We start from the raw sequence: 14,495 nt of genomic DNA, 5'->3' as shown, positions 1-14,495 counted from the left end.
GAATGTTGCCATAGGGTTTCAAATGAAAGGACGATCGCTCTGCTTTCATTTTATTTATATGTTCGTTTCAAAATTACCGGACTCGTTTTGAGAGCGCACACGTTCAGACGTCAGGGCGCTGGCCAGTGGCCGGGCCGTAAACCAAAGCAACCAAGTTAACCACGACCAAACCACATGTGCGGGCAATGCGCTTCTAGCGTTTCATAGTTATCACATAACACGTGAAGTATCTGATGGGATTCGCTCGGTTCGCTACAACACCAGTCGCGTTGGTGGCAGCATAAGCGGCTGCGGTTGAACGAGTTGACGCGCAGTCGTCGATCCGTTGGTTCACGTTGAGGTAAGAGTTGAGTGAATTTTGCCGCCGCATATGTCGTTCAGCGATCTCGCCCAGACGCAATTTATCGGTCACAGGAGTTTCTCATCTCTTCCCACTAACCCAGCAAACGCCATTGCGTTTCGACGTGGAACATGGTGCCGGTCGGGACGCGTTACAAGCTGAGGGATGCCCGCCGCTTCCAAGCAACGAATACGACAGGTGCCTGTGCGTACAAGAGGGGGTCACCGACGAAACAATTGGAGAAAGGACGTAGCGTTCACATCGGCAGTAAGTACCAGGTCCGGGTTCCCCGTAATGTGCCATCGGATCTGCCGCCCGCCGACTCTACGCCTGACAGGGCAGTTCAAGTGTGGTCTCCCAGAGGCGGTATTTCGGACAGTGAGCTGAACGATTACGCTAGCTTTGCGGCCGAACTGTATGGCTACAACGAAGAGCAGGCCCTGGGAGTGCTTCAGTGGCACGGTCACGACCTCGATAAAGCGGCCTCCGAGCTCGGAAACTTTGTACCTGTCGTGGACAAGTGGACGGCGGAGGACGATGCGCGTTTCGAGAACGCGTTGGTTGTTCACAGCAAGAACTTTCGCGTGATACAACGCATGTTCCCGAAAAAGACCATTGCAAGCCTAGTGAAGCACTACTACCTCTGGAAGCAGACGCGAACGTACACGAGCCTGCTCGATCATCGGGTGCTGCGTCCCGCCACAACCCCTCGTGATAGTTGGCTCTCCGAAAGTGGAAAAACGCAGGGCACTCGCATCAGAAAAGGAGGCACCTACTGCGGCCGCATCTTGGAGCGCGTTGGCGGCGACTCTGAGAAGAACGGCAGTTTTCAGCGGGATCCAGAAAAAGCACTGACGACCACAAAGAAGGATCGGTATCAGCAACGCTCTGGCTGTCTGAAACGTAAAGACATCGTGCAGTTAACTCAAGGATTTCCCTACGTTTTTGAGGCCACCATGCAGGCGATGGACCGTGAAATTGCAAACATGCGAAAACAAGTGCAGAAGAACAAGCAGGACCTAAGCCGAATGAAACGCATGTACTCGAGAAGCATTGATGTGGTTCATCACTTGCTGAACAACAGTATGTGAGCTCGTGGCATGTCACAGGCCAAACGCCACCGCTGCGCCAACGTCGTATACAAGAAACCTCAAGAACTGATGTGCCACGTAACATCAGTGAAGTCCAGAGCGTGACGGAGCACCGTCTGGCGAGGGGCATACATTTCTTGCAAGTAAACGGACACTGGCGAAAGTTGCTACTTTTGCGAGTGTTAGTTCACTTGCAAGAAGTATTATCGGTGACATTTGTGCAGAGTGGTACATGATATTGTGTGTAATGTTTGCCTGGTAGTTTACTGTTTGCTGTTGTGAAAGTTCAAAATTGTTATATTTTTGTAATGTCACAAATCGTTACTTAGAGCTGATGAGACTCGAGGTGTCCACAGTTTCTCCAGAGTACTATACTGTCACTAGGCCCAGTTTGTTTCAGGTGCCTCTTGTTCACCAGGTGCCGGCCCTCTACCCAATCTAGTCAATGCATTTCAGTCTTCTTTAAGGGACCCTGAAACGGTTTTTTTGAAGTTTTGTCAGCGTTCGGGCTAGAGGGTCGTCAAACCATTTGCACCTCAGGTTTAGCGACACGCCATATACGAAGGCTGCTACAAACAATTATATCATACCCTCCTTCTCACCTCTGCCTTGTCTCCTCGGCTTGCTAGACAGGCTGGCATTGCTGGCGATTGCAGAGCTCTCATGAGTGCACTCAACGATCTGACCCCAGAGGTCGCACACCGACAAGTTGCACACGGTGTCGAGACCATCACACAGTGTGCCCGGCAGCACGTACACCGTCTGCCAACAGAGAAGAAGATGGTGGTGTGGTTCATATCTACCCCGACAAGTGCCGTCACCCTACCTGCCAATCTCACTTCCGTGCATTCTACAGCCATTTATCAGCAGCCTCGGTGACATGGCATTACCAGAGCATGTCGTTTCGTGAGTGGGTGTTTGAATACGTCGTTTGGCGGAGTTGCAGCGATTCACAGCTTTAAAGCATTGTAATTAATTTTATGCAGAGAGCGCACCTTTGTTTGTTAATGACCCCTAGGATTTGGCCTACCAGCCCATTGTGTTTGTTCAATATTGTGAAAACCGCTTCAGGGTCCCTTTAATATATGCAATAGTATTTTGCTGATTTCACATTTTGTAATAAGAAACTCGGATACCGTACATAAGTATTCGTGTTTGGACTCCCAAAGCAACGATATCATGCACAATCCTTATGAGAATGCCTCATATTTACACTGCCATTCACATACTCTTGCATAGTGGCATGCATAACTCATTTTGTTTTATTGCTGCTCGCAAAGAATGTTGATATAAATGCATATATCATTAAGTGCAATGTTTGGGTACTCATAAACTGTTTACTGTTATGGAAGTGCACAATAATCATAATATTTTTATGATTTGTCTATGAACAGTTATGCACAGGCGATGAGACTCAAGGTGTCCACAGTTTCCCAAGAATACTATATATATATATATAGTCTCTCGTCCCTACTTAATTCAGGTGCCTTTTATTTGTATGCTGTCTACCCATCTAGTCTGTGCGTCTTCCTGTAATCTGCAAGTGATAGTGATTGAGCGATATACCTCTCCATCTTTGTTTCAGAACTCATCCTCATCAGGTTCCCCTTTGTCTCTCTCTAACTTGCCGCAGCTGAGTAGACGGCATGGAAGGAGGTTTGCCGAGTGTCGCTGGTGACTTTGTCGAAGACTACTTGGAGCACACATGGCGAAGACGGGCTCAGCGCTACAGGCGACGGCTGAGAGAGTTTTTTATGCCGTCTGGGCTGCATGGCACATTCCGCAACCTAAATGCGTTAGCTGACGGGAGTTCTCCGGCCTCGGAGGGCTTGGAAAATGAAGACAGCCGCAGTTGTTGCCGCAAATGTTTGGACTTTGTTGTGACGCTGCGGCTCGAAGCGTTCTTTTTTCTCTTCACCCTTGCCTACACCATGCAGTATGCCACAACGGCCAATCTACTTGAACTTAAGGCTTGTTATCAGGTTCTTAACGAGACTAAAGAATTCTGTGGAAACTTGACGGAGAATTCAAAAGAACACGCCAAGGTTCGAAACGTTGCTACTCTGTATGTTATATATCAGTCACTTGTTGGGTTTTTGCCTGGAGCACTGATCACTCTCGTCGTTGCAAGTTGGTGCGACGAGTCTGGTAGGTTCAAAATCCCGGTGTATGTTTCTCTTGTTGGCAGCATGCTCAAGATTTCCGGAGAACTGGTGACTGCAGTCTACGAAGATGCATCTATTTACTTCAACATACTCTCCGCAATTCCCGAAGGTTTGTCCGGTGGCCTTCCAGCGATTCTTATGTCGTCCTATACGATTACGGCCCTGTCATCTTCGAGGAAACAGAGGACTATGAGGTTCTTCACACTGCAGATCGCCTTTGTCATTGCACTGCCGATTGGTCAGCTAATCACTTCCCTTGCATTTGTCAAGTCGGGTAGGTTCGTTCCTCTAATGGGCTTCTCGCTAGGCATCCTTGCCCTGTCATTTCTCTGTGCAGTGCTTTTAGTCAGGGATACGGCTCCCTGCATTGCTGAAGATCCTGGAAATGTCCCAGCCCCCGTAGAGTCCTCGTCGGGGGCACTGTCGTCTGGCGCGAGACCTTACAAGCTAGCCAGACATCTCTTCAGTACGAGGCACCTGGTGGGCAGCGTCCGCACTGTCCTTGGTCGTCACTACGACATCGACCGCTTTAGGATTCCGCTGCTCGTTCTCTCCGTGTTTCTCCTTGTCCTGAACAGCCAAACCTCTTTCATGGGTTACTTCTACGCAAAGAAGCAGTTCAACTGGACTTTCTCACAATATATGGTGATCACGTCGGCGTTCTCACTGGCTAGCGTTCTCATTTTGATTCCACTTCTAGTGCTGTTCCTGCGTTGGCTTCCAAACCAAGAGTACGGTCTCGCCGTGGTTGGGATCGCGGGTGTTGGTGTGAAAAACATCCTCCACGCATCGTCCGGGGCTGCAGGAAGTCCCCTCTTCTTTCTAGGCTACGGTTTTGGAATGCTGAGCAACATTGCGCCCGCTTGTATACGTTCCCATGTTTCAAGGCTTCTTCCGGATGCCGAGTACGGAAGGCTGTTTTCGGTAATGGCAGCCTGCGAAGCCCTCGCTCCTCTCCTGGGGCGTGTCATGTTTGAGCGGCTGTTTGGTTTGTCGAAGGGATTCTTCGCAGGGCTTTCATTTGTAGTCGGTCTCCTGTTTTTGGTCCTGCCTCTCGCCGTGGTAGTGTATTTCTGGCGCAAGCGTCAGAACGAGTACGCTGTAATGGCAGAGGATCCGGAAGCTGAAAATGTGAACCCTAGAGCTTAGTTTATTTCTAAATTTTGTTCATGCTTATTTTATATTGCATTTTTATCAACTTGCACACAAGTCATCTTTATGATTATTTTCATAAGTTCATCTCATTGAACTGTTGACTGTCTCTTGCTTTCATTTTTTTAGTGATTATATTGTGTGGATTTCATTTTGTTTATTGAAAGCATAAGTGTTCTGAGAGTGCCTTTGTAAGAAATCATGTTAGTGATTGACTGCCCTGTGAGTGAAAGTTTCAAGTCTAACCCTGGTGACAAGAATGTTCCCACATCTGTGATGCATACTCATGTGCCTTGTTAGTATAGAACTTCATCTTTTTCTAGAATTTGAAGGATGGTAGTGGATGATACCGTTGGGTTGTGCAAGGGTTTTTTTCTCTGTGCTTGTCAGTGTTTAATTCATTGTGCCAAAGACAAGTGATTGCTTGCCATTCGCTTGCACTTAGTTCCTGAATAGCACGTATTGAAGTGCGTTGACGTGTTCATACAGAAAAAAAGAATAACGGTAAGGAACCTGCTCATGGAGATATCATTGTTGTTTCAATTTAACCATGTTCCTGCATTGTCCTTACTGTATAAAATTATTTTCGTGTGTAACAGAAAGGCCTCACTTACCAACTTATGATTAGGTCAACAAGATAACATTAGTAATAGCTCTAAAGTGTGGTCCTCATACTGTTGAGCTACACAATGAACACAAACTTATGCTCTAAAACATTCATTGTATTAGTCTAAGTGACAAAGTGTTAACTAAAGAGTGTTTGTGTTGGAACGTTAAGAGTGAGGTTTTGAGCTAGAGACTCATTGCTTGATTCATGCTCATTGCCATTGAAAGCTGTTAGATTTCCGGGCACGTTCAGGCTGTTCTCGTCGCCCTCATTGCTTCTGTTACATTTGCTGTTTCAAGGTTTCAATTATGTTAGTGAAGCACATATATGCACACTTGAGATTCAGCATGATATATGAGCACCGTGGTATATGCATCAGCCAGATGCAAGATCAGTCATTCGGCACGAGCCTAGTCTTCTCAAACTTCTTTTCTTCTTCTTGTATCACCTTCATTCATGAAAGGCTATTTTTATGGTGCTTTGCAACCAGTTGAACCTAACCAAAGTTCTATTGAGTGAATCATCGTGTCATTGTGTCTCACCGTATTTATTGTCATTCCATAGTTTTAATGCTGTGAGATGAAATTCTCAACGCTTTGTTTTGCCGTACCATTCAGATGCTGCTTACACTCTGTGTTGTTTTTTGCTGCATTGTTGTAGCTTTACTGTTTAAATGTGTAAGCACAGTTTAATTTATAGTGCCTAAGATAAGAAGACCATAGGCTAACATCCCACTTAAAAAAGCTTTGTTACAAAAGCTGTTGTCTTTGGTTGTGGCAGCCTCACAATGGCATTTTAATTCTGTTCCTGCAACATTAGATTGCTATGGGTGTCCTACTATCTTCTACAATAAATGCTTGGGTGCATTGGGTTGCAGCAAAATTTTTCCCTTTCACTATTTAGGCATAGGTAGAACTTCAAATATTTTGTCACATGTTCAAACTGAGAAGTGATCATTTGTTGTGATGTACTGTTGAGGATGCCTGTTTCAGTTATGCAGCTGTGTTTTTGGGGGATGATGTTTTGATAAATATCATTCTTATAAAAATTATCGCACGTTTTTTTATAGTTGTATTGAGCATTTTGTTTTTGCATTTTGCATCATTTCGGTTGAATAATAAAATAAATAGTTGCAAAAAGTTTATTTCAATTTGCATTTTGCTTTTTCTCATGTCCCAAGTGCACCATTGAGAAGATATAGCTATGGGCGCAGTATTCTGGAGTTGTTTGAGCTATGTGTCTGTATTACATTGGGTTACCAGATGCCATTACCTATAGGAATGTATGAGGTCCCACTTCAAAAAGTGCATCACACACACATGACAACAGCAGGTACCCATGAACTCTGGGCTTTTAGCAACTGTCTGCCCCTCCCCCCCTTAAAAAAAAAGAATGCTAGGCCTGTGTGGAAAGTGCAACATAGTCACAGTGAAAGCTGCAAGAGTGCCATTTCTAAAACCCATTGCAATCATTATTGGGGGACTATTAATACAAGCTTGCTTGCAAGGTATGCACTCTATTACTTCAGTTGCTGATGATAAGGAATTATGGCTGAGCCCTTTGTAGTGGGCAGGGAGCATTCAACAACCCACTCTTAATGCAATTCATGTTGTGAGGCACCTGGTTACACTCGTAGCATTTTGTGACGGCCGGCTGTTATTTTACTCCTCTAGCATGTTATATTGCGCATGCCCTGTTATATTGCGTTCCTTACAGGCCTGTTGGACATTGTGTAAGGGGGTTCTAAAATAACATCGATGAGCAAAAAAAAAAATGCAAAGGAATCAAACACCAGCAAACAACACAACAATTAGATTGAACACTTCGTACACAACATATATTGCATAATACATAGTGAATAAACACATGATATATTGGTACAATACATATATACATACACATGTATAGAAAAATTGTTTTTTATGAATGGACGATGAACGACTTCAGTGGAAATGAGCAATTATAGTTGGTGGTGGAATGTGTCGGGGTTGGACAATGAAGTCATGTTGTCTGGCAGGTTATTTCAAAATGTAATGGCTCGTGAGAGTGCGGATGAGTTTAATGTTAGTGTAAGACCAATATATATGCATGTAAAACTCAAATTATTATGTGATCTGGATGTTCGGAATGGGACAGCGATATGAAAGGAATATGACCTGTTACAGTGGGCATTCTCTAGGAATAATGTTAGTAGAGCTATGTCACGGAGCATTGCTAAGGATTGTAGGCGAAGATCGGTTTTAATTCGTGTGACACTGCTGTAGTAACTATACCTTCGCGTGATATATATATATATATATATAGAGAGAGAGAGAGCATCGAACGCGTTATTCGAAGGTCGTAGGTTCGAATTCTGCTCACGGCTGGTTATTTTTTCACCCACTTTTCTTTCTTCTTATTTACATTCCATTGATTCTAATAACTTTCCCTGTACATTCCTTGGCATTACTGTCTGTTATATCTCATTAATATTGTGTCAAAACACTGAAAAACGAGCCCTTAGGTATACACTTATTTCCCTTATATATATATATATATATATATATATATATATATATATATATATATATATATATATATATATATATATATATATATATATATATATATATATATATATATATATATATATATATATATATATAGTGGGAGTAATAATTCAATGGGCCAGTTAGTCTTTGTGAAGGTATGGGATATGGCACAACGGGAGCGTTGTCAACAAGGAGAAATATATTTATTTCCCAACGGTTTCGGGAGGGGTCCTCCCTTCGTCAGGGGATGAGTTATACTAACATGAACTTCCAGACTTCGTTGCTGCCGCGTTCTCTCGCCTTGAAAGATGTTTGCGAGAGTGAGAGAGGACTAAAAAAAAGAAAGAAAAAAATGAGAAGAAAAAAAGAAAAAAGAGGAAGAACCACTGTGAACACTGAGCACGAAACCAAATGTCGGTGTACGTCCACATGCGGTTCTTATCCCGTGCTGGTCAGTTCTCGACGTGTGTCGGGCCACCCAAGATTGCCGCCGCGGTGGCGGAAGGGTCCGGGACGGCGTGCGTAAGGAAAGGGCTTCCCCTTATTGGGTTGGTAGGCTCTTTACCTTTCATCTTCGTCCGTTTCCCTTCAATGGTCATCAAGTGGTAGGCGAACATAAACACTTTGTATGTGCATGCAAAAAAAGAGGAAAAAAAAAACAAGAAAGGACAGTGTACACGTACGAGTCAGTCAGAAAAAACAAGCATGGTCTCCAGCTATCAATCTTTGTCACCAATTTCCTCCTGACTTACTTCTCGGAGGCAGGAGAGTCTTCCGGGGTCCTCGTTGATGCCGGCTACTAGTGTTCTAAATTTGAAAATAAAATATGCCTCACGCTGTTCGCGCTCGCGCCTGTTTGAAAAACCGGACTGCTAAACAGTTACGCTGATATTTTGAAAACTGTGGTTTGGCAGGCGCAGATGTCTAGATAAAGGTAGCTTCGGCAGTGAAGTGGCGTGGTACCGGTGATTATTGAACCGCAGCCGAAATGGCGTGTCTGTTTGGCCGATATATTCTTGTCCACAGATGTTGCAATGTAGCATGTATATTACGTTACTGGAGTCACAATTAAGGCTTTCAGTTATGCAGAATTTGAAATCCGAGAAGTTCGCTTTGGATTCACGTGTTGTGACCATCTGTGGGCATACCTTGCATCGAGCTTTTCCGCAGGGATGGCACCCTGATTGAATTTTTTTTTTTTGGGGGAGGGGGGGGGGTTGTTTTTGCTCTGACAAGAATGTCCTTCAGATTTTTATCCCTGCGGTACACCACGTGAGGTGGCTTCGCGAAGATAGAAGTTAGTCGTTTGCTTTGCCTGATTATGTTGAAATGGCGGGATAGTATGTTGTTGATTCGTGGCGCTGATGAGGAGTAAGTTAGTACAAGGTTCGTTTGGGAAGTCGTTTTAGATACTCTGTTTGGTCCCTTAATTATATCATTGCTGTTCACGTTGCGAGCACGTAGTATGGCATCGTCAATAATGTCTTCCGGATAATTTTGTTTCAATAAGGAATGCTTAAGGTGTTCTGCGTGTCTGTAAAATTCCCGCATATCGGTGCATATTCTTCGGTACTAGTAGGCCTGAGAATATGGAATACCAGTTTTGCAATGCTTTGGGTGGATGCTGTTGAAATGTAGGTGCATTTGACGGTCTGCAGTAGGCCTTTTGTAAAGGTTTGTTGACAAGCGGTCATTTTTGACCGTGACAGTGACGTCCAAAAAGTTAATGCTAGTTTTGGAAATTTTGTGCGTGAATTTAATTGACGGATGGCACTTGTTAAAATCCTCTATGAAGCGGAAAAGACTTCCTTCATCGTGGTTCCATATCATAAAAAAATATCGTCTAACCAGCTCTGGGCTGTCCGGCAGGCCGAAGATGCCGCCCGAGTTCAGGGACTCAGCGCCGCCATCTGAGGCCACCAAGACCAAGCTGCCGGCCAAGTTCTAATAAAGTTTCCTCCTCCTCCTAAGTATCTTCTCTAGTAGAAAGGTTTCAAGGTGCGTCCCTCGATGAACGGGATTTCAAGTGAAGCCATAAAGGTGCTCGCGAAGTTTGGGGGCGTTTTCGTGCCCATTGCAGTGCCACTGACCTGAAGGAAATGCTTGCCATTGAACTCAAAATGATTATAATTTAGTACAAGTTCAAGAAGTGTTAACAGTACCTCGCCACTTACACCAGTTGATGAGTCAGATTTTACATATTCAGAAACCATAGCCGCTATTCCGTCATGGTGGGTATGTTGGTGTACAGTGAACAGACGTCCATGGTCACCAGAAAACTACCGACTGGGATGTCGAGACTTCAAGTTTCACAGATGAAGTGGTTTGTGTTTTTTAGGTAATAGGGAAAATTTGGGGGGATGTTTTTTATTAAGGAATCGATGAATTCTGATATATTTTCTGTTGATGTGCTGTTACTGGATACTATCGGACGTCCCGGATTGCCTGCCTTGTGTATTTTGGGGAGCAAATAGAATTGACCGGGAACAGAATGGGCCGATAACATCTTTTAACATTTTGCCGGTAATTTTCTCGTCCCGGCGGAGATTACTTAGGGTTACTTTTATCTCTCTTTCAAATTCGGGAGTCGGGTCCGTTGGAAGTTCTTTGTATAATTTTGTGTCTGATAGTTGTCGCTCCCCTTCCTTTAAGTAGTCCGACGTGTTTAGAATTACTATGCAGCCCCCTTTATCAGCCGGTTTGATGGTAATTTCAGCGTTTTTTCGTAGTTCATCGAGTGCCCTTCGTTCTGACTTTGATATGTTGTTTCGAGATGGCCGATTTTTTTCATACGCTCTGATGATATCTTTTTGAACTGCTGATATATACATATCGAGGTGTTTGTCCCTATGCTCACCTGGACACCATGATTTGTCACCACCAATCAATCTATTCTCGTCCGTACAGTACTTGCGATCATGAAAGTATTCACAGAGGCGGAAATTACGCGCAAAGTTATCGAGGTCTTGGTACAGTTCAAATTCATTGAATCTACCGGATGATGGACAAAAGGTTAAGCCTCTCGACAAAAGTTGAAGCTGAGCGGGTGTGAGCGTTGTGTTGGACAGATTGAGGACATTTTTCTCATAAGTTTTTGGCGTCTCTTGGCTATCACGTGGCACGGGAGTGTCAGCGTCATATTCGAGAGTAAGGCTGTTTTGATTAGGATTACACTGTAATTTTGAGTTCCCATTTTTCTCCTCAAAGTTAGGTTGTGGTACGCGTGGTCCCTGGCGTTCTTGTACGGCCTCATTCCTATTTTCCTGTCGATGAGCAGTGGAGCTTTTGCAGTTCCGATTGAATTTCCTATCTTTTACTACTGAAATTTCGCCTCTCTTTTTTAGTTCATATCTTTCCAGTTCTCTTGCCTCATGCTCTCCGAGATTAGATACCAATTTCTGCGTGGCCTCCGTGACACTGTATTCGGCGGCCTTACGCTCACTATGGTCCGCAAAGACCCAAGTCAGTTGCAAGGACGCTTCTAGTAATATTTTTTCCCACTTCCCCCTTTCTGCTTCACTTAGTGTAGACATTGAAGGGTTGCAGGCTAGGCGGAGGCCCTTAGGTGCAATTTGGTGAGATAGATTTTCGGTTAGTTGTTCCGCGTGTTTTTCGTATTGCACCCGTTTTTCAATGATTTTCCTAATCGATAGAAATGAATGGGACCATGCGTGTTTAAGACTGCCCGTACCTTTTGTTTCCCCGTGTCATTTGGAAGCCGCCGCCTTGGTCTTCACCGCATTCGTCCGCCTGGTGTTGTAAGGCCTCGCTGGTGGGAGTGGCGACGTCGTCACTGCTGGGACCCTGGACGGCTCTTTGTGTCCCTCGGCTCCCTGTTGATGAGTGGGTTTGGCACTGGAGTTTGCCGTGCAAGCATTTGCCGCCGATCTCTGACTCGGTGGCCTCGCAGGTGGTAGTGGCGACATCGTCACTGCTGGTGTCCTGTATGGCTTTGTGTATCGCTCGGCTCCTTGTTGTTGAGGGGGCTTGGCACTGCAGTTGGCCGTGCAAGCGATTGCCGCCGATCTCCATGCCACCGACGTCTATCGCAGCTGCTATATATATATATATATATATATATATATATATATATATATATATATATATACACATACTTGCCGCCACCCTATCACTGATGATGCTGTAGTACTTGATATTACTGTGTTTAAGAAGCCCCACCCCTAGTTCTCTTCTGTCAACTAATCCACGGTAGCATAGGACATGTCCGCTGTTCAGCACTGCTCTGTATATGCCTCACGTACCCGAACTTCGCTGAGCCCTAATACATCCCATTTAACACCCTCTAATTTCTCGAATTACAACGCTGTACTATCCTCACTAGATAGCGTTCTAGCATTGAAGTGGTCTTGCAACGCTTTATGAGCATGGTCAGAAAACGCTGCCGATCGGTAGTAGAGGCTCCCGACGACACGCGAGCCAAATATCATAGTGCAGCACGCGGCCTGGAATTCACAATAAATTATCAAATCGAGTCAGCTATAAATTTCTTTTTCTCTCGACAAATCACGGAAGACGCTCAAAAATTACTCGTAAAGAACTCGTCTATCAGCCATTGGCTGATTTGAAGATGGCGCGCTTGGTCGGTACAGAGATTGCCGCGGGAAGCCGTGACTTGTCCACGCGTGCACGTGCGATCACACTGATAAAGCTGCTCATTCGAAGAAAGAAAAAAAAGTGTTCAAGGTCACGAAGTGCGTAATGTTTTTTATTGCCCCTGCCATCCCTCCCTGCTGAGCTTCCAGCGATTTCGTCGGGACGAGATAATGCAATTGCAGCATGCGAGAAATCTTTGTAACACAACTCGCACTGGAAGGATTCTGAAAATTTTGGTGGCGTTGAGTTCATGAAGCCCTAATCTCTTCAAGTGAATTCATTTCATGGTTGCTTGAAAAAGTATTTTAGGGCCCCTTTAAACCTAGCCAAGTTCAGATTCCAATGGCGGCCTGCCCGGACCCAAAGAATCCTCGGCTACGTCGCAGGTCTGACCGCAGCTTTGGACAGTTGCTTCGCAGCCGCTGTGGACAGAGAGCCGAGGGTTAATTGGGGTGTTGGTGTGGGAGTTAGTGGGCATGTACTGCATCAGGGTGACCAATCTTGTTCTGATAAGGAAAGGAATTACCGGCAGGTGGTCACCGTTGAGATCCCAGACCTTTTTTTAGGAGCGGCTCCGCCATGGTGGTCTAGTGGCTAAGGTACCTGGCTGCTGACCCGCAGGTCGCGGGATCGAATCCCGGCTGCAGCGGCTGCATTTCCGATGAATGCGGAAATGTTGTAGGCCCGTGTGCTCAGATTTGGGTGCACGTTAAAGAACCCCAGGTGGTCGAAATTTCCGGAGCCCTCCACTGCGGCTCATCATAATCATATGGTGGGTTTGGGATGTTAAACCCCACATATCAATCAATTAAATCCTTTTTTGGGAGCGACGCTCCTTTAGTCTTACCTTGTCCGTGTCAGGCGTAACCGGCAGTATCTCCCGAAGGGTATAATAGATGGCGCTTCCCATAGAAGTATGACACTGTGCAATGCAGGGCATGCGGGAAAGACGAGACGCATGTTGAACACAATGTGCTTCATTGCGAACGCCAGTGCCATCGTCAGCCAGATAGCGCCACACTACCGGAAGTGCTCGGCTTTGCGTAAGGCTGCGGCGCACCTGGTGGAGGTGGCAGCCACGATACCAGTGCACTCACTGACAACGACAGCAGTTACGAAAGCAAGACGTCTGATATGGTTAGGGAGACATGCGAACAATTGCGATGTTCGTGGATCAATTGTGAAGTATTCTTTTTCCCTTTAATTTATTATTTTTCCGGTAATCAGTACACTAACCGGTGTCCCCTGATCTTTATTTATTTATTTATTTATTTATTTATTTATTTATTTATTTATTTATTTACTTATACTGCAGTCTGAAGCAGAGACTATATCAGGTGTGAAACATTGATGATATTAAAAAAACACATTAGTATGCAAAGAAAATACATGAAGTGGAAAATACAATGCATACAGATAAAAAAATGAGGCTAACATAGAGGGGAATACCTTAGATATCATCATCACATACAAACTGCAGTTGAGTGAGATATTCTAGATGGCGCTGTACCGCTGCTCCCCAACTGGCTGCTGCGCGGGCTGTGTGCCTAGACGCGTGGGGAACGAGTGTCTCTTTCAGTCTCCTTCGTCGTCACCGTACGTGTTGGAACTTTAGTGGGGCACGGACGAAGCGGATCAGCGGGCGTGGAGGGTGGCGGCGGCTCGTGCTCATCGCCAGACAGACGGGCGTATGGACGGACGCTTCACTCCACTCATCATCATTCACTCCGTGAATATGCTGTGAGTTTTTTTTTTAAATTTTATATGCGAAGCAGCTCTTTGACTAGCCTGGGTAACGCCGTTATTCCGTGCGTCCGTACGAACGCAAACAAGAAGCAAACGGACGTTTTGGAAAACACACCAACAAATTTACTTACTGCCGTCAATTAAGTGTAGTCTTCCAGCTATGGTCACTTCTACGAAGGAAAGACGGGCCACTGCATTAACCAGAGATTATTGGAACCGGGGGCGGGGGCTCACCTTCTAATCTTTTTT

The 14,495-nt window shown here is 45.1% G+C and overlaps 2 protein-coding genes across 2 annotated transcripts in view; both read left to right on the top strand.

Moving 5' to 3' along the window:
* Positions 1-6,499, top strand: part of LOC119180790 (proton-coupled folate transporter) — a 37,518-nt gene extending 31,019 nt beyond the window's left edge. The window contains exon 2 of the mRNA XM_037431930.2: positions 3,017-6,499. Within this exon, the coding sequence (XP_037287827.1) occupies positions 3,078-4,745 (1,668 nt within the window). The 5' untranslated portion in view covers positions 3,017-3,077 and the 3' untranslated portion in view covers positions 4,746-6,499. The remainder of the gene's footprint in view (positions 1-3,016) is intronic.
* On the top strand, positions 40-2,015 carry LOC119180801 (REST corepressor 2). Its single transcript, XM_037431940.2, has 2 exons — positions 40-340; positions 444-2,015. Exon 2 carries the CDS (start codon positions 472-474, stop codon positions 1,429-1,431), a length of 960 nt encoding a protein of 319 aa, XP_037287837.1. The 5' UTR covers positions 40-340; positions 444-471; the 3' UTR covers positions 1,432-2,015.
* Positions 6,500-14,495: the final 7,996 nt, after the last annotated feature.

This window comes from Rhipicephalus microplus, chromosome 3, assembly GCF_043290135.1.
Source record: "Rhipicephalus microplus isolate Deutch F79 chromosome 3, USDA_Rmic, whole genome shotgun sequence".
In the NCBI taxonomy this organism is placed as follows: domain Eukaryota; kingdom Metazoa; phylum Arthropoda; class Arachnida; order Ixodida; family Ixodidae; genus Rhipicephalus; species Rhipicephalus microplus.
Note: the sequence above shows the minus strand (reverse complement) of the source record. Positions and strands in the feature narration are given on the sequence as shown.

Coding starts and splice junctions, on each gene's coding strand:
- LOC119180801 (XM_037431940.2), top strand. CDS start 472: ATGGTGCCGGTCGGGACGCGTTACAAGCTGAGGGATGCCCGCCGCTTC.